This window comes from Mus pahari, chromosome 1, assembly GCF_900095145.1.
Source record: "Mus pahari chromosome 1, PAHARI_EIJ_v1.1, whole genome shotgun sequence".
NCBI classification, from domain to species: Eukaryota; Metazoa; Chordata; class Mammalia; order Rodentia; family Muridae; genus Mus; species Mus pahari.
This window is the reverse complement of record NC_034590.1, coordinates 77,127,766-77,147,284: the sequence shown is the minus strand read 5'-3', so window position 1 is coordinate 77,147,284 and position 19,519 is coordinate 77,127,766. Positions and strand designations below refer to the sequence as shown.

The window sequence follows — 19,519 nt, the reverse complement described above, 5'->3', positions numbered from 1 at the left end:
AAGCCTGAAAATAATTTAAATGACCATCAAAAGAGAATTCTGTCAACTACAGGAGGACCTAGAGAGATATTAGAAAATAGGGAGACATAAATATACATGAGGAATGTTTGTTGTTTACTATTGTAGCCACGGAAAGAAGTGTTTTGAAAAAGAAAAGTATGAAAATAAAAGAAGCAAGTATGTCTGTGTTCGTGCATATGGTGTGTGTGCATGGATTATGTTTTTGAGAGTGGTATGTCTGTATGCATGCACAAGGTAATGTGTGTGCATAGAGTGTGTGTGCAGTGTGTGTGTGTGATATATGTACATGCGGTGTCTCTGGCTTTGTGCACATGATGTACATGCATGTGGTGTGTCCATGCATGCACACATGTAGTGTGTATGCTTGGGGGTGTAAAAGTGCATTCATGCATGTGTGCACATGTGTGCCTGGAATTTGGATGTGTGTTTTTGTGTCCATCTGTCCACATGAATTATCTTGGCCTTGCATTGGATAACTTTGGCAGAATACAACAAACAGATAGCACTGGGTCCTGTTGGCTGGAGGATATGTGTATGAGATCTGTTGTTAAGCATCATTATGAACTTTTCATGTTTTTAAGTTTTTTTTCATATACATGAAAAGGTAAATTAATAAAACAAAATAAAAATATTCAACCTCTTCTCCGCAGGCAAGTTCAGCACTGAGCAAATGCACTCTTCCCTGTACTTTCTCCATGGCCCAAGCTGTTCTCTTTCAGAAATCTGAATTTCCCCCTTCCCAGGTATGGAACACAGGAAGAAAACAGTGTGGTGTAAGCCACGGTGTGTTCTGCAAGAAAGTCCTGAAGATTATTTCTAGTTCTCGATTAACTGAGATAGCCGCACATTCTGGAATCCACAGTTTAGTTCTCTGCTCTCCTTTAACTATGATAAGTGTTGGACCCCTCTGGGTCCAGTAGAGAGATCCAGCTGTGTCCCCCTAGAATTCTGGCCCAGAAAGAATCAAACTAACACAGAGGGGATCTTTTTAGAGGATCTTTCTGACCTGCATGCTCTGGAGTACCACAAAAAGATTTTCTTTTGTCTCTGGAACTTTCATTCACGTAGCATTACCTCAATTCTGGTATTTACTTCTCATGTCTGTCCCTCTGCTACAATTCTGCCTTTCAGAAGTAAATCTAATAGTCAATCTTGGGTAGCTTGAAATGACCCAGGTATACTGCAAAAGGCTAATGAGGAAAACTAACACAAACATTTGTATTCACTCGCATCTCATGTGTGCCACTACCAACCGAGTCCTTGGAAAGGCTGGTCACCTGGAAGCCCATAGCTCCAAACCCCCAGGTCTCACAGACTGACGGCTAGTAATCATCTGTACAACTCAAGGACAAGCAGCAAGGCGCTGAATGAAGCCAGAATGACTTAGGGTCTGATCAGAACAGTATGTGATGATCCTGTTAAAAACTGACCCTGTTTTCATTGAAACAAACATTAAGAATCCGAGGCAATGGCTGAGCTGCACAGAGGAAGTGTTACAGCTTCAACTTGAAATACCAAAGGAAGGCTCATGTGTTAAAGGTTTGCAGATAGGATTTGGGGGGAAGTGACTTGATCGTGAGGGCTACGATTTCATTAATGGATCAACCCATTGATAGGTTCATAATTTCATGGTAAGCTTGGAACATCATAGGAGGCAGAGCCAGATTTGACAACGTCTATCAATGGAGGCATGACTTTAGAGTTGTAGCATGTTCCAACCCCTTCCTGGTTCTCTCTACTTCTTAGCTACTTTGGCTTCATCAGCCTTCTCTGTCACATGTCCCAACTGTCACAATGTTCTGCCTCATCGCAGTGAAGCCAGCCTAGAACTCTTGAAACACTGAGCTAACAAATCAGTCCTCTTCAAATTTATTTGCATGCTTATTTTGCCATGATGACTGCTAGAATTTGCATGTGAAAGGTCCCTCGCCTAGACTCATGTGTTCAAATGCCTGTTGTCTACCTGGTGGTACATTCTGGGGAGCTCTGGAACATTTAGGAAAAGTCTAGCTGGAGGAAGCAGGTCACTTAGGACTGAACACAGCCCTTGTTCTAGTCAGAGCTCTCTCTGTTTCTCAAGCTAATGATTATAACAAGCCACGCACTGAGCCCCTCCTACTATGGGTGGAGTTCCAGTCACCATGCTTTCTTTACCATGACACACTGAATTGCTTAAATGTGAGTCAAAGATAAATAATAAGCCAGGTGTAGTGGTGTACACTTTTAATCCCAGCACAGGGGAGGCAGAAGCAGGCAGATTTCTCAATTCTAGGCCAATCTGGTCTACAGAGTGAGTTCCAGAACATCGAGGGCTATACAGAGAAACTCTGCCTCAAAAAAGAAATGGTGAGGAGGCGAAAGAGGAGGAGGGGAAGGGGAAGGGGGAGGAGGGAGAGGGGAGAAGGAGGAGAAAGAGGGACAACTTTTCTTCCCTTTTTGCTTCTATTGGGAATTTTGTCACAACAAGAAAAGTGTCTAACACAGTGACAAAAAGCTAACTATCAGGAGTGTTTCCATCTGACTAACTCAAGAAGGAAAACAAAGTCTTATCTTTTCTAACCACACTCAGCCTTGGGCACATTTACTAGTAAAAACAGTGCAGCATAGGAGTGGAAGAGAATTTCTTTTTACTCATACAATTCCCAGCACGAGTGTCCTGAGCTAGCAAATGTTCTCACTTCCATCACATGACAGCAGTAAGGCTTGTGCAAGGCTCATTGCATTCAGCCACTGGTGCTTCAGATAGCTACCAACAGAGGCTGAGGTCCTAGGCAGACCAGCAAAGTATGCTCAATTACAAGGAGGAGGAATGTGTTTCAGGTCACGTGGCTGCTCACAGCCTCTTTTGTAGGTTTGAACAGCCTAGAAAATTCCTCTACGTGGAAACCTAATATTTGTACTGGCAACTGGGCAAGGCAGTGATCTGGTAGGATGGAGCTCAGGAACTGTGCTGCCTCATGCATGAACAGCCTGATGGGAAATGACCCCAAACTCCGTAGGATTTGAAAACAATCCTGCAGAGAAGAAAGCAAGTCATCGGGGAAGTGACTATTCTCCTACATGTAACCCAGATGGGGGAGTTCACCTCCTTCCTGAGTCCCCCAAAATGAACGAGTTACCCAGCTCCACACAATTGTTCTGCCTTTTCTTAACTCTCACACTCATACACCCTAGTATGAGTGTGAGAGTTATTCCTACTGAGCCAGCGCAGTCAGGCATGAGACCCACCATGACCCTTCAGTTTTTTCGGAAACCGTTGAGAAAAAAAAAAAAAAAAAAAAAAAACCTCTTTAGATGTCATTCTAGAACTACAGATGACCATCTTTGTCATGAAGGGGTTAGCGTTCCTAAGGATGTGGGAGACAGAAAAAAATCAAGGACTGCCCTAAAACGGGATTTTAGAGGCACAGTGAGATTGTCTAGCTCTAACCATGCTGTACTTTAACTCTAGACTTCCATCAACTTATCAACTCCCCTCTCTCCCCTCCCCTCCCCTCTTCTCCCCTTATGGCTTTAAACTGAGTCTCTGACAATTTACACCCTTCACAGAGCTCACTAAATTCTAACTCTGAGCCCCTAATGTATGTCCCCATATATTATATGCCTTAGAGCACTGATAAAATGCCTAATTCAGGAAATCTAATTATTTCCCTACAAACAATAAAGAAAGTCCACACAGATCAGCTTTCAGTCTGGGTGAACTCTGTGCATTTGAATAATGTCACAATCTACATTTGCACTGTCAGTGTGAACAACACTGTAAGTAATCAATAAAAGCTAGCTACTGTGACATGATCCACACTAACCTACAGGCTACATACACAAGTTCTCCAGCAGATCTCACAATGACTAGGGAAACAGCAAGCATTACTACCATCTTATAGAAATAAAAAAACAAAAAACAAAACTAGAGATTTGGGAGTTAAATAAACAACCAGGAGTTCAAACTAAGGAATATCTGAGCATGACTCAAAGCCAGATATGCAATCCAACAACCTCTACTCTTAATAGGAGCTCCTGTACACAGCTTTCTACAACTCTTTTCCTGTGACCACTACACATCTTACTTTGAAACATTCTCAAAATCAATGCAAAGAACACCCCCTGGCATATCAGTACTCCAAGCTCTACCATAAACTCAGAAAAGCATGGCAGATGCCAGTGCAAATAATATCAGCACTTACCAGAAAGGACCACTTTCCATCTTTTGATTTTTGAGATATAGAGAACTGAATGTAAACCAAGTGTTTACAAAATATCAGATACTATAGCACTTAACATCTATGATTTAATTGTCTTTAACACATTAACTATTTTAATAGGTAAACAAATTGATGTTCATACAAATTATGTAACTAATTTGTTTAGGTCCAGAGAGCTATTGGGAGATCAGTCAGTAAATAAGCCAAAAGGTTCCTGAAATGTAAAACTACCTTCTTCCATGGGTCACAAAGGCAGGTGTGAACATAGAACAGGAAGGCAATTATCAAAATGAAAACATGCTGATTCTTTAAAGGTGTTGTGGGCCTAAAACTCTCTAAACTCTACCCAATAGATGCTGGCATGTTCTAGTCAATGATATCTGGAGTCTGAAAAACAATACAAGCAAGCATTCTTTCAGAGATGGCCTGAATGTAGGCTCACCCACACAGTCCATCCAGAGGAAAGGGGAAAAAGCACACAAACTTGGGGGACAGGGAGTGCAATGAAACATGTATCCAAAACAGTCCCAGGCCTGCTGGAAGGCTGACGTCCTTCCTGTTGCTGTCATTACCTTAGTTTTCACAAAAGGCATCTTATGTCCCTCCATGTGTATCTGATCCTTCCTCTCAACTGCTTCCCTTTCCATCCCTGTCAGCAGTTTGAGGACAGAGCAAGAAAGCCAAAACTGAGTGGTTTGGGCATTGCTGAAATGTGCAGCAACAGCAGAACCTGATAACTTGGTATTAAACAGATCATTGTGTCTTTAGTGCATGAATATTCCTTGGTACCCAGTGGCTGCTGGGACTGCAGTTGGCCAGATGGCCTAGAAGCCTAGTACATAAACCCAGGCCTCACCCTCACCCCCACCCCACATGGTACATTACACTCACCTCTGCTTTTCTCTGTTTTTCTTCTTGTTCTTTCTGTTCTTTCTCCATACCAACCAGCTTGAGCTTCAGCTCAGACACCTCAGTCATCAGATCCAACTTCTGGGTCTCCAGAGATGTGCGACTTAGCAGCTCCTGTAAGCAAAAATGCATCTCAGCATCATAAGCCCCCATGGCAACAAGGCCAGCAGCTGTTCCATCCATAGCACATAAGGCAATATCGAGACTGTGTCTTCTACAGCCTAGGGTAGGAACTACTGCATAGCAGCCCGGGTGTGTTAGGGAGAAGTTTGACTGACTCTAGGTTACTTGGGGACAGCACAACCCCTGACATCACCCAGCATGCTCTGAGAGACATTTCTCAAAAAACATATTTCTCCATAGTAACCATTATTAATTATTTTCAGAGAAAATGAATGGGCACTTTCAAAGGATGAACATTTCTCATCCCTGTTTTCAAGGCGGAGCAGCAATCCCTCTCCATCAGAACAAACAAATATGCATTCATATTGACAACACAGTTTTTGAAAATAGAAAGTTCTAGACCAGCTCCTGGGTACAATCAAGGATCAGTTTAGTCTTCTACAAATCTCAACATAAGACACCATTTACAATAAATCTGGAGAGAAGTCAGAGTATAGAGTGGACTCCTGAAGAATGGTCCTGTGAGATGGCTCTTTCCTGAACTATACCAAAATTACAACCAGGCCACTATGAGATAAGCTTATTCTCTGCTATTGTGGAAACACCAAGGTCATTATTTCTATTCCAGCAGTCACTAGAATAGGAGCTGACAACCAAATACCCCAGCTCCTGGACACCAAGTCATTAACACATATACCTATAAAACACAAACAAGAGGAAACTACAAAGGACAAGGCAGCTGTTGAGGCATTATAAAGGTCCAGAAGTATTTCCAGATTGCAGTACGTTTTCCATCAGCAAATGGTGGTACCCTGTTGGCTAAGATCCTCGAGCATGGTAGACCCTTGCCCATGCAGGTCCTAGCACTGAGGACATACATGGTAACCAGAAGAGCAACTGGAAAAGGAACAACCTCCTGCATCTTCCGAACACCGTGTATTATTATCTCAAGCAACCGAACCCTGGCTCACAGAATGATTATCTATGATCTCATAGATCTCAAACTGTCCAGCCATCATGAATCAAACCATAGAGTTTTGAAAAGGCAGGTTGACTAGGAACTGATGCTTCACTGACCTAACTAACCCTAAAGGCCACCAGTCCCTGATGACTCTGAGCTACAAACCAACTGAACTAACTGGGTGTCTAGAAGTCCTCCTGAGCCTTGGGCCATGGAAACAGGTTCTTCCTGTTTAGCCAGACATGAGGCTGGATAACAGGGCAAAATCAGGAACACTACAACAGCATTAGAACCATGGGCTGCTTGGCCACAAGGAATCAGTCAGATGAGATGTCCAAGGTAATGACAAACTCAACTTTGTTGAGTGCCTTCTTTGCAGCAGTGACTGCTGGCTGGTTTCGTACACATTCTCTTAAAACACCTCCACAGAGATTTGGCAGCAAACATTGGCATCCCAACTCTACAGATGAGAAAACAGACCCAGGAAGAATAAGCAAATCTGCGGGCCAAGAACATAATGCCAGTCATCAAAGCAGAACTAGTGGGCTGGTGAGATGGCTCAGTGGGTAAGAGCACCCGACTGCTCTTCCAAAGGTCCGGAGTTCAAGTCCCAGCAACCACATGGTGGCTCATAACCATCCGTAACAAGATCTGACTCCCTCTTCTGGAGAGTCTGAAGACAGCTACAGTGTACTTACATAAAATAAATAAATAAATCTTTAAAAAAAAAAAAAAAGCAGAACTAGTTTGCCAACTACCACCTATTTGACCTCAGAATTCATTTCTGTTAGACATATCATCCTGTTTTTCAAGCTGGAGTGGGAGAGGTATGTTGTGAGTAAAAGAATTTAAAGAAAAATAACAAAATGTTGAAAAGGGCAGTCAACAAATATTTACTAAGCCCATGAAATGTCCACTCACGTTGCCATGGTTTCACTGAACACAAACTATCTAGAGAACTCTGTTGCTGAGGCTGAGCAGGATGGAAAGTACCTTAAGTAGTTCTTCCCCAAGTGGGAGGGCACACCAAAATAATGAGTTCTCTTGGTCTTGAGTATATGAAGTTCATAAGATGTTAATCATCTTCCTTGTTTATCATTTATTCTCTCCTACTTCCTCTCCCCATATCCCTCTTTTTCTACACCTGGTTCTGAGTCCATCCTTGCATCTACATGCCTCGTTCTACAACTAATTTAAGGTGGTTTACAAAATGGACATTCCTAGTTAAAAATATATCAAAGGCTAGGGAAATGGCTCAGTGGTTAAAGGGCTTGCCATGCAAGTGTGGGGACCTGAGTTCAGATCCCTAGAACCTAGGTAGTAGGTAGCTAGGCATATAGCAAATGTCTATATTCCTGATGCTGCTTCAGCAAAATGGGATGCAGACACGGAAGAGTGCGTGAGTTCAGACATAGTACCTAGTCTTAGGTACACAAGGCCATGAGACCTGTCTCAAACAAGGTGGAAGGCAAGAAATAACGCCTTAGGCTCGTCTATGACCTCTACATACATGTCATGGTGTGTGTGTGTGTGTGTGTGGTGTGTGTGTGTGTGTGTGTGTGTACACATACGCACACACACCATACACACAAAAGAAATCATAAAAGGAGACATTGAAGGCAGAGTTATCGTTAGTAGGAAACTAATAAATTCCTTCAAACAGCTAGGGATGAACCACAACATGTAGATATACAAGCTTCCAAGCTGCCTACACACAGGAACAAAAGGACAATCCTACAAGGTGAAATCCATAAGGACGATTACTTTGGAGTGCTGAGATCTAAAGGGGAAAAAAGTCTTCTGTAAGACTTCATCTGTTTTTAAACACCTACAGAAGCCATCACTTAGGAACATGACAATTGAAAGCACAATCCCTGTGGGCCCCGGAATGATCTTAAGGTGATATCTACGCATTCTGTCCAGGGATCAGCATCCCAGACAGTGTTTTGGTGAACCTTTGAAAAGCCTTACAGTGTATCTAAGTCTCCTCTGCTCTCGGCATGGTCAGATCCTCCCAGTCGTTTAAACTCCCAGGTTGTAATTAGTCACACCAATGTTACAGCTGATGAGGACAGTGCTGTAATTAGTTCCAATAGCCATTCTAATTAGTCGCGCCGGTGTTTGAATTGGTCATGCTCACATTCCAAGTGGACATTCGTGCTGGGCATGCTCAAGTTTTAATTGGAAATCAGAGGTTGTTTAATTGATGACAGTTCACTGATATTAAAGCTTTGACAGGCTCCCTAGTGTTTTTACCTCTTTCAAGCCTTCTGTTGGTATCCCTGCCTTATCCTTGTCATGAACAATCACCGTTGAACTTAAAAACCCAGGCTTTGTGACCACACATCACAGAGATCCATCCGTTGCACTGCCAAGTTCACTGCAACACTGTTCATAACAGTGCTATGTCACAGAACCAACATGGGTGTCCACTGACTGACAAATGGATTTTTAAAAAAGTATACATATACACAGTGGAAATGTTTTTATCCATAAAGAACAGTTATGTCACTCATAAAAACTGGAAATAATCATATTAAACAATAAAGTCAGTCTCAGAAACATACATTTTGTTTCTCAGTTTGGGACCTAGATTGTATATAGCTACAGAAAGGCATATGTGCACATGCTGTAAAGCAAGCTGAAGCTGTGTGGGGGAGGGGGATTTACAGGAAGGGCAGGGAGAGAGAGGGAAAAGGAGTACCCGGGATATGGGGGAGAGCCACTGGACTACAGTACAAAAGGTTTTGAAACACTCATTGGATCGTAAAAAGAAACATTAAAGTGCAAGTTGGTAGGAAAGGGATCAGAAGTGGGAGAGGCTAATGGGGAAATAAAATTAAATTACATTATACGTTTGTGGGGGGGATGTGGGTGTGGGTGTGAAGATTTCATAATGAAACCCATTACATACAATTAATAAAGACTACTAAAAGACCAAAAAATAGAAAAAAATAATTTAATGTTCATTGTTGTTGGGGGGGAGAAAGTCAGCCCTCAACAAGTTTAAGCCAACCTAGTTCAGTTCTCTATCTCAAGACCCAGCAAGGCCCCTGGCCACTGATAGGAACCAGGTTCTCCAAAGTGCACAACTTAACAGGCACCAGCACATTTCCCCAAATATCCAGAAGCAAGACAGTTTCCACCCCCCACAGGCATTCGTCTTTTGATCAATGGCTTTTCTACCTACATTGGGCGATCTGCGTCTCCTCAGGAGCTTCAGCATCCTTGTGAATGGCCGCTGCTCTGTCCTGTATCTGCTTGCAGACCTTCTGTTCAGCTTCACACCGACCTCAGCTCCTGGAGACTTTGCTTCTCAGCGTCAGGGTCACAACTAGGTCCTCATCTGTGCCCAGAATGTGTTTGCTTTGTCTCCTAACTCTTTTAGCTCTTAAGTTCTCTGCCTGACCTTTTCAACTATCCTTCTTGCTCCTTCAACCTAGAATTTCTTCTTCTGTGTCCACTGGTTACTTAGTAACTCCCTGTTTTCCTGGTCTATCAACTTTCTTTAACAATATTTGTCTCCCTGGCCACTCTGTACTTCCAGGTTTGTCATTGCATTTGTAGTCATATCTATACCAGAACAATCCTTCCCCCAATTCCCTCAGGTCCCAGAACTGATGGCCTTTGTTTACGAGAGCCCACGTGGAGCCAAATCTCAGACTTTATTTGTTTCCACTCCCGATGACCTGAGCATTGCTACTGAAGTCATTTAATCATACCCATCAGTTTCAATACAAACTCACCATATCTGATTACAGCTTATCTGCCAATAGTATCTGGTAAAACTTCTACTCATTCCTGGCTAGTTCTTCTCAGTTCCAAATCTCTCCTATGCCTCTAAGCCTTAGACCCCACAATGTGCTCTTGTCAAATAACCTCTCCTCTTATCTATCAACACAATAAAAGCCTATCACCATTTACTAAACTTATATTCTTTTTATTTCAGAATTTTCCACTGTTAGCTCATTCATCTTTCTTAAATCTCTTAGTGCGTGACGCATGTGCGCACACACACACACACACACACACACACACACACACTTCATTCTAAATCTAGTCTGACAGACTGCATACTGTCATTGTCTCTGTCAAGTTCTCTCATTTTCATGATCTATTTTCTATCCCAGAAAGCTGAGTGTGTTGACACACATCTGTAACCCTATCACTCAGAGTCTGAGTGAGGGGGAAGCCAGATTGGGCTAAACTGACCCTGCAGCTCCCACCCCCCACCCAGAGAGAGACAGAGAGACAAGGGGGGAGGGAGAAGGACGCGTGAGGGAGAGGAAAGGGAAAAGGAAGGGAGAGGGAGAAGGGGCAGGGAGGGAGGGAGCAGAAAGTAGAGAGGAGGGAGAGAGAGAAAGAACAAAAACATAATGCTTCTAGACTTTTGTTTCTGACCTTCCTAACTCTGCGCATCCTGACAAAACTTGGTGAATATCAGTTACCTTGGCAGGTAACCAGTAGTCTTTGGTGGATCCCCTGATCTTCCTCTTGCTGGAACTCAGAGAGACTCCCATTCACCAGGACCTAGCCACTCCCTCACCTTTGTGCTGCCTTGGAAGGAGTTCCCACCACACTCTGTGCTAGTCTGGGATAGGACCATCAATCATGCACTCTGGCCGGCATTTAATCTTGTCCTCACCATCAGCTCTCATTCCTTGGGCTATAAACATGATCAAATTTCTGACATTCTAAAGAAGCCTCTGGACTCCCTGCCCTTAAAATTACCACTACCAATGTCCTGTTCCTGCATTCTCTGCATAAGTAAATGTATGTTCTGTGTGTCTGTGTGTCTGTCTGTCTGTCTGTCTGTGTGTGTGTGTGTACATGCATGTGTGCCTGAGTGTATGAAGGAAAGAGAAAGAACACTCTCTCCTACCCCTTCCCCCATGCCTCCTCTTCCTTTCACTCCTCAATAAGATGTCTGACTGCCTGCAGCCTGCCTCTGCCTTCACCTAAGTAGGGAGCAAAAGCAGTTTTACTTCTGGGATTTGATGTCTAAACTTTAGCCATAGCTTATAGATCTGGCCCTTTATAGATTCCACAGAGTCGATTCAGCAGAAGTGGCTGTCTGCCACTTCATCTTCCCTGAACCCGGTGTCCCTGACCGCTCACTTTGCTCTCCCATCTCCTTTGCTGCCTTTACCTTTATTCTGTCTACTTTAAGGGAAATGTCCTTGAGTGCCTCTAGCTTGTCACTCCACCACTGGTGTCAGTTCTGGATGCAACCGGCCTATCTGGAGCAACAATGTACCCAGGCTTCCCAACCTACAGGGTGGGACTCCACTGGGTACTGCTTCTGGTCCTGCAGCTACCTACCGTGATGGATGGGGAGGGGCAGCAGCTGTGCATAGAGGGAACAAGTTTCCCAGGCAGCACTGTGCTTCCTGCCACGGACTGTCTCAAGGTTGCCTGTGATCTAAAGGAAGGAGGGCAAGGAGGAGGAGGAGGGGTGTGGACGGCTTATTTCACTTACTGTGAGGACTGTGGAACTGGGTAAGAATGCTTTAGAAAAATAATGAACAAAATTGCTACGTGCCCCTTCCCCACCACCACCACTAACTTCTTCCAGAAATACGGGCATCTCCCCTCTCAGAGATAAAAGAGAATTTACATCTCGAAGCAATCAGCCATTTCCTTTTTTCCAAAGCTCAGGACCTGACTGGAGCTGATAAAAAAGAGTTTTGCCTTTCAACTCATTCTCTCCCTCCATAAAGGGCCACATCTTGAAGCAATTACCTCCATCTTTAAGAGTGGAACATGACCCAGGGAATTACTGACCAATGACAGAGGATCGTAGTCGCCCCCCCCCCCATCCCCAGCACCCCCTGGCAACCTGAAACCAGAAGGAAAGAACAGGCTGCGGACAGACAGGAAAGCAAAACCCAGTCCCTTTGCCCTTTGAAGTCAAAGGCTCTGGCCTTGCCAGGAAGCCAGACCCATGAGGAACACTGCAGAAAATGGGTCCCCCAACCTACTCTGGTCACTTGAGCCTCATTTCCCACTGACTGAGTCTCTTTGAAACCACAGCCTCGCCTGTAGCATGGGTTGATGTACCATCTGTACTAATGTCCAGACACACAATATCAAGTAAGATAAACCTGAAGAAACTAGGTATGCATGTCTTAAAATCTCTCAGAGGGGTTTTAGAGAATTAATGAACATTTTTCTCACTCATGAATTGCTGCCTTGTCTCACTTCCTCAGACAGATATTTATGCCTGCCAGAATATGTGGAGTTATGTTTAATATTCTTTTTTATTTATTAAACAAAAACAAAAACAAAAAAACAAACTTTCATTCCTTAGCATATTACAGGGCCTGTGCCTAGGCCTTAAAACCCTTGTACAGTGTCTTCAGGTAATTGGCCATTTGCATGAAAATTTGTTTTTAACAAAACTGGAATAGCGGTACATAATTTTAATAAGTGCTAGGGCACCTCCATGGGTAGTCTTTGGCTATGTCTTGAGGTCTAGGTACTTCTTATTTCTCTCTAGAACTTTCTAACTCATCAGGACTTCCTTTCACTGGCACAGGCCTCTCCATCACATCCATGCTGCCTTGAAAGAAGTTTCCAGCAAGCTCTGTGCTTGCTGAGGGTAGGACCTGCAATTATGGGTGCTGATTGGTAATTACCCTGCCCCTCACCATCAGGTTATTCTCCTATGAGGAAATAGCAGAGATGTACAATTTAGGATCCAGACTTCATTCCTAGTCTCATCAAGAAAGGAAAGCAGAGAGCCAGAGCTCAGTGGCTGTAGTGTTTGCCTAGCACTCACCAGGCCTAGCATCACTAACAATAACAATAACAGTCATAAATCAAAAGAAATAAAAACATATTTATTGACCTTCCCAGATCAACATCTAGGCTCACTGACTCCCAGTCACTCCACACCTCAGTCAGCTTCACATAAATCCTGGGGCTCTAGGACAGGCTGAAGGCTTAAAACAAACAGATGTTGTCCCTTATTTTTCAGAGCAGGATGATAGCTTTACAAAGTCAGGACAATTTGCTTGCTTGCTTGCTTGCTTGCTTGCTTGCTTGCTTGCTTCCTTCCTTCCTTCCTTCCTTCCTTCCTTCCTTCCTTCCTTCCTTCCTTCCTTCCCAAGGTATCTTCAAGTATACTTGTAGTCTAGGTAGACCTGGCCCTGAATCAGTTCTGTCTACTTGTGGTTTAATCTAATACCAAAAGAGGTCTTTGTGTTTTCTCCTGGAGACTGGATGAGTCCACGTTTGGATATGCCACCCGGCAGGTGGGCAGTCTCGGGACATCTGAGGAGGCCTGCCTGTGAGTTGGGTGAGTAGATAACCTCTTCCTCCTGGGCTCCTAGAAAAGAGTCTGACATTTGGGAAAGGACAGCTCAGTGGAATTGCTGGAGCTGAATAACATGCAGGGTTCAGACTATGCATGGTGCATCGAGGTTTTCTTAAGTCCCTGTGTTGCTTTAAATGAATGACCTCCCCACCCGCCATGAGCTTGGTCTCTAGGTATTTGAACTATCTCAGAAGAGTCAGGAGGTGTGAACCTGCTGGAGGAGGTGTGTCACTCAGTGGGTTTTAAGGTTTCAAACTCTCACTCCATTCCTAGTTAGCTCTCTCTGCCTAAAACCTGTGGCTCAGGATTTAAGCGCTCAGGCTACTGCTCCGGTACTATGCCCGCCTGCCTGCCTGCTGTCATGTTCCCAGTCATGATGGTCTTAGACTCTAACCCTCTGGAAATATGAACTCCAATAAACTCTTTTATAAATGTCCTTGGTCGTGTTGTCTACAGCAACAGAAAAGTAACTAAGATCGTCTCCCAGTGCTACTGTAGCCAGTGGGTAAGGAAGTCTACAGCATTCATTGTAAACCAGGTCTCCCAGCCAGGCACAACCTACTACAGTTACTTACTCTGAGGTTCACACAGGACATTGCAAAATTGAAATGAGTTAAAAAATTTTTAGGATATCTTTAAATCTTTAATGTCTACCTCTGTGTAAAATAACAAAACTAGACTATCTTGCACTACTGGGTTCACAAAGGCACTGAACTAGCACTGAAAACAGTTGTTACCTTTAGACAAGATGCATTAGTGTGCAGTGTTATCTGGGCCAGCAACATCCCCAGGAAGTGCTGGGTTCTAGGCAAACAGAAGGCCCTACTGGAGACAGGGAAAGACCTCATTCAGAGCAATGGGCCAGGTCTGGCAGGACAGGCAGAAAGAAGCAATTGTGTCCATTCTATGCCTCTAGGTCATGAGTCATTCTTGTTCCAAACACCAGAAGCCAAGAGCCCTGCAGCCAAGGATATCTCAGCCAGATGGAGCAAGTCTGTACCTGCCCCCAGCTCCCAAGACCTATACTACTCCAGGTTGTAAACAACACTCTACCAGTACTGTGGTGCAAGATCCAGGGTCTTCACAGTGTCGAGCAGATTCCAGGACAGCAGTAGCACTGAGCTAGAGATCCAGTGCTGGGAATGCCTAGTGTGCGCTGAGGCTCACATGCATCCACAATTTAAATGTGTAATCTCTATGAAATGCTACTCTTACAAGATTGAAAGACTGTACGGAAAGCCATAGACACAGAATTAGTCAAGTTCTCGCAGGGACAAATTACAGCAGATGATGAATAACAAAATTGGGTAGGTAGCAAGCCAATGCCTGATACCTTACTCATAAGCACATAGGAAGAACAATGGAACTAGAAGAAATAGGATACAAAAGCTAACTGACCTAAGGTTTTCAAAAAGCTCAACTGCTTTCTGTGTGACACTGCTGACAGGTAGGCCAGCCCCGGCCCAGGAGTGCTGGCCACCTCCCTCCATTGAGCTCCAGGACTGTCACAGCGGGAAGTGGAGCAGTCAGGAAAGAGTCTGCTGAGCGAGCACAGCTCCAGCACTACAATGCGGCTATTCTCCAGCCTCCGAGCTTGGCTTCTAGCCAAGTACCACCTTCCTGAAACGTCAGCCCTCTGATACTTTCTCACATAGTCACTTTCATGGTCTCTTTCTGGACTTTTTACAATAGTCTATCATCTGCCTTACCCTCCACCACACACCTCAGGAAGTCCTGAAAACTCATTCTGCACGTGCTTCAGGCAAGATTGTTTCCCAACTTTCTTTTCCATGATTTCAAAAGGCAAGATTTGGTTTTTAATTCCATAAAAGACCTTCTGTTACTAATCATAATTTCTCAGAAAAAAAAAAATCTAGGTAAGAAAAATGGTATCGAATCTAAACAAAATCAAACTGAGAATAGTGTAATTATTAATCGGGAGTAAAAGACAGAAAATTAATAACAACATTCCAAGCTGTTGCATAAAAACATGTCCCTTGAGATACTCATTTACCTTTTCTCCCCCTAAATTCTTCAAATGCACCCAAACAAAACTAACACACCCAGAAACTCTGACACTCAGCAGGCCAGCAGCAGAATGCAAAGCCTGTGCTCACAGGCTGAACTTGACAGTTAAACAAAACCAAACCGAGCCAGGGAGCTTTGAGAAGAGGATGATGATCAGTCATCTAAGTAAATCTGATCATTTTGAGGGAATGGTTCTCCTTCTTTGAATAGAAGGTGAGATTCTTCCCTATGTCAGGAATCCTATCAACAGCCACAAAGCATACACACGTCACACACATAAACTTCCAGTGTGCTGTAATTTTCAAAATAGCCAAGAACACAGGATGACTGAAGCAAAGGAAACCTAGGAATAAACAGACTGAACCAAAAGTCTAGTGATGTCCTCAGCAGACCTTATGGACTCTCACAACAACTCAGCGCCCCTCTGGAGTAGCCACAGCTCACTTTTTACAGTGATACAACTATTTGGAGATTGAAGAATGGCTAGGTCAATCTTGATATCTCTACTTAAAATAATTGTAAGTGGTAGTAGAGATAGCTACACAGCTACATTTTTCAAATGGAAGAGTCACCACATCTTACTTGATTTTAGTCTAAGGACTAGGCTGCCCCTCCATTAGGACTACAACTTTGCAAATCATGTTATATGTACACTGGAATCAACAAAAGGACGTAAGTAGAGGACTCTATTTACAAAGTATGGAAGTAGCTAACTACTGCTTTCCTTTTTGATGTCTACTAAATTACAGTAAGATGGTATTTGTGTGATAGTTTTTAATTGGAGGAAACTACAGAGGGAGGGATAGAGTAGGGGGTGGGAGTGCAAAAAAATACGCTGACAAGTTGACTTTCTACAACCCCAGATGCTACCCTAGCAGATGGCAGCTTCTATGATAAGATGAGGCGACACGGCCTGCAGAAAGTGCTCCTGGGACTCTGTCTAACCAGCTCAACAAGTTATTTCCCCACTGGACTGCTCCGCCCCACCCCACCCCGCCCTCGGTGTTCAGGTTGGTTTCACCTGCTGTCTAAACATTGCACAGTGCACAGCCAACCCCACCTCCAGGCATAATGGGAGAGTAAGTAGGAATCCATAAAGGGGCATTTAACACCGGAGCTGCTCCGGGACCCAAGTCCTCCACTCCACCTGTCTGTACCTGCTGAAGCATCTCTTCCGCAGCATTGAGCTTCACCTGGTGACCTTCCAGACACACCTCAAGGTCCCGAATCTTCTCTCCTTGGGCTTCCACTTGATCTGTGAGGACGCTCACCTGTTATAGAACATAAACAATAGTGGAGGATCTAGACTGGTGGGGGTGGGGGGCAGAGAAGTCGTCACTGTTAGTGGGTAAAGCAACCTACTCACACTCACCTGACAGAAGGCCTCTCTTTAGGTGAGTGGGGTTGAGGAAGTGTCCCAGAGGAAAGCAACTGTGCTTAGAATTTCACCTTACCAGGGAATCTTACCCACTGCCTAAATGGCAGTGGTCATATTTCCTGCTCTTGACAGACTCAAGAGGAAAGCAGCTACCCAAGAGACAAGAGAGCTGCCTCTGGGCTGGACTCCTGCTCCTTGTTCCTCTAATAAGGCAGCCTGACTTCAAGGCATAGCTCAGCTCTTGGCAGAGCTCTGCCACCTCATGGGGAAGAGCAATTCAAACCTTTATGGAAACCAACCAATGACCTTACCTCTCTCATATGGGTGTGGGGACTGCTCACCTATCAAGCCAGTGTTTGGAAGCAATTAAGGAATGTAGGACGTAAAGGGCATGTATTAGCACTGACAAAACTTGGCTCCAGAAAGGTTTCTGTGCTTTACAGGTCAAAACATGACTCTAAGTCATACAAACACCAAAGCCACACTGCACACATGTGGCAGAAGAAGGCATTTTTCTGAGGAACCCTAAGATTGTCTATGCAAATACTAAGAAAAATACAATAAACAAAGGCATTTTGATTATGCCATATATATATATATATATATATATATATATATATATATATATATATATAAAATGTAACTGTTTTTGGTAACCTTTTCTATTAGCCAAATGATCCCTAGGATCCTTTCTATGTTTTATTTATTATGAGATAGTTCCATATAGGAAGATGAAAGATCATGGGTGACCTTCCAGAAAGGAAGAAATCAATGAATAGTAAATCAAGATCTTCTTGGTTGAAGACATGGTCCTTTATATATAGGTTATTCTAGTTAATTTCCCATTCTGTAATGATTAATGAAGCATGAATAAGTTCATTTATAAGTGTTTAAATGAATTTTATGATTTAGAAAGTTCCCATTCTCGAAGATACAGAAAAGCCTGCCAACTTTATACACTGTACTTCTAGACCCAAATAATGAGTGAATGATTGAAACACTTGTACCTGATACAGTGTGCTGACATTCCAATAATCCAAAGATGGGCTTCTTACACCAACCAGGCACATTTAAACAACACATCGGTGTATGGTTTTATTTTACTGTTAATATTTCTTAATTTTATGTATATGGTTGTTCTATCTGGGTATATGCCTACAAGTATGTGTGTGTACAGTATCTTCAAGGACAGATGAGGGCATCGGATGGCCTGGAATTGGGGCTCTTGTGGGTGCTAGGAATGGAACCCAGGTCCTCTGGAAGAATCATCAGTGTTCCTAATTGCTGAGCCATGTCTCTAGTTGCGTTATTTTGTTTGGTTTTGGTCCTTGTTGCTAAATACTATCAGCAACACTGGTCTTTTCTACTAGTAAGGCCTCTTCCAAAGAGTGGGATTCTGGGAAATGATTGTGTTTCCCAGGATTCGGGGTTTCTATTTGGGAAGGTGTATTATGGTTGGCCCTACTAGAAAGATTAAAATTTATAAAGCTACACCATACTTAAGGACCAGTTGGGGTAGGATTGTGTAACAGTACAGGTCACATGTGTCAGCTTTACCTAAGACCAAAGACACAGGTCTGCAGGGGGTTTTCTGGGCCTCAGATCAACTCTATTGTTGAGTCAGGAAGTATGGAAACTGGCACTAAAGATTTTAGAATTTTATCTTCATTCTATTGAGAACAAATACTTTTGAGCCCTATAGTAAACATAATTTTAGGTACTGGGAGGGGACAGAAATGAATCTTGTTCTTCTACAGATAAATCCAGGAAAACTTATTCTTGGCCAAGGGTTCCTCTAACTCATTCATTTGACTCAACTGTAATATGGATTACGCAAGAGGCCATGCCCTGCTGAGAATCCCCAAACCAGCTCCACAGGCCACTACTGACAGTGCAGAAGTGAGAATGGAAGAGTTGCTGATGGTCTGCCCACAGCTCCTGGCAGAACAGAAACCATGAGGGTCAACTTTCACCTTTAGTAATCAACAGCTCCTCAACTGTGTTCAGATTATTTAAACAGGGATTAGTCTAGAATTTGATGAGAAGAGAAATGGCTGTGAAAGGGAGCATTATTACATGAGACTTCCTCATTATTTGTAATCCCCTCTAAATAGCAATGTGTTGTTTCAATCATGGAGGGTCCTAGTTCAAAAGTTTGCAATTTCATATTCCTTGCTACATAATTCTAAACTGAATGGTCTTTCGTGAATCATGTCTTAGGGATGAAGTGTCAAACTGCATATACCTCAAGGGACCTGAACTATAAAAAATGGCCCCTGCTACCCACCAAGGGGCTCCCACCCCTTCTTTTCAGGGACCCTAGCCAAAATAGCCCCTTGTTGTTCTGTCCACACACCAAGGACACTCCACCTCTGTGGGTGGCTGGGCTGACCAGCTCCTTTGCCTGGAATGTACTCCTCCAGGTTATCTCCGGTTCCCTCCCTAGCTTCCTCTTGCCAGGGAGCTCCTGACTGTACACTGCTTCTCTCCGTTTATTTTTCTCCATGGCACTTATCACTACCTGAAATATTTAGGAATTGGCTCAGGTTCTCTCTCTCTCTCTCTCTCTCTCTCTCTCT

At 43.5% G+C, this 19,519-nt stretch overlaps 1 protein-coding gene across 6 annotated transcripts in view; it reads right to left on the bottom strand.

Moving 5' to 3' along the window:
* The window catches only part of Ppfibp2 (PPFIA binding protein 2), a 147,470-nt gene that overhangs the window by 41,610 nt on the left and 86,341 nt on the right, over positions 1-19,519 (bottom strand). For 4 of the 6 annotated variants that reach the window (XM_029545552.1, XM_029545556.1, XM_029545568.1 and 1 more), the window contains 2 exons: positions 16,720-16,833; positions 5,115-5,246 (listed from right to left, as the gene is read on the bottom strand). In XM_029545552.1, coding sequence (XP_029401412.1) covers positions 5,115-5,246; positions 16,720-16,833 — 246 coding nt within the window. Of the gene's footprint in view, positions 1-5,114; positions 5,247-9,406; positions 10,391-16,719; positions 16,834-19,519 lie in introns of those variants that run through there. The other 2 variants (XM_029545574.1, XM_029545571.1) reach the window with 2 other exon arrangements.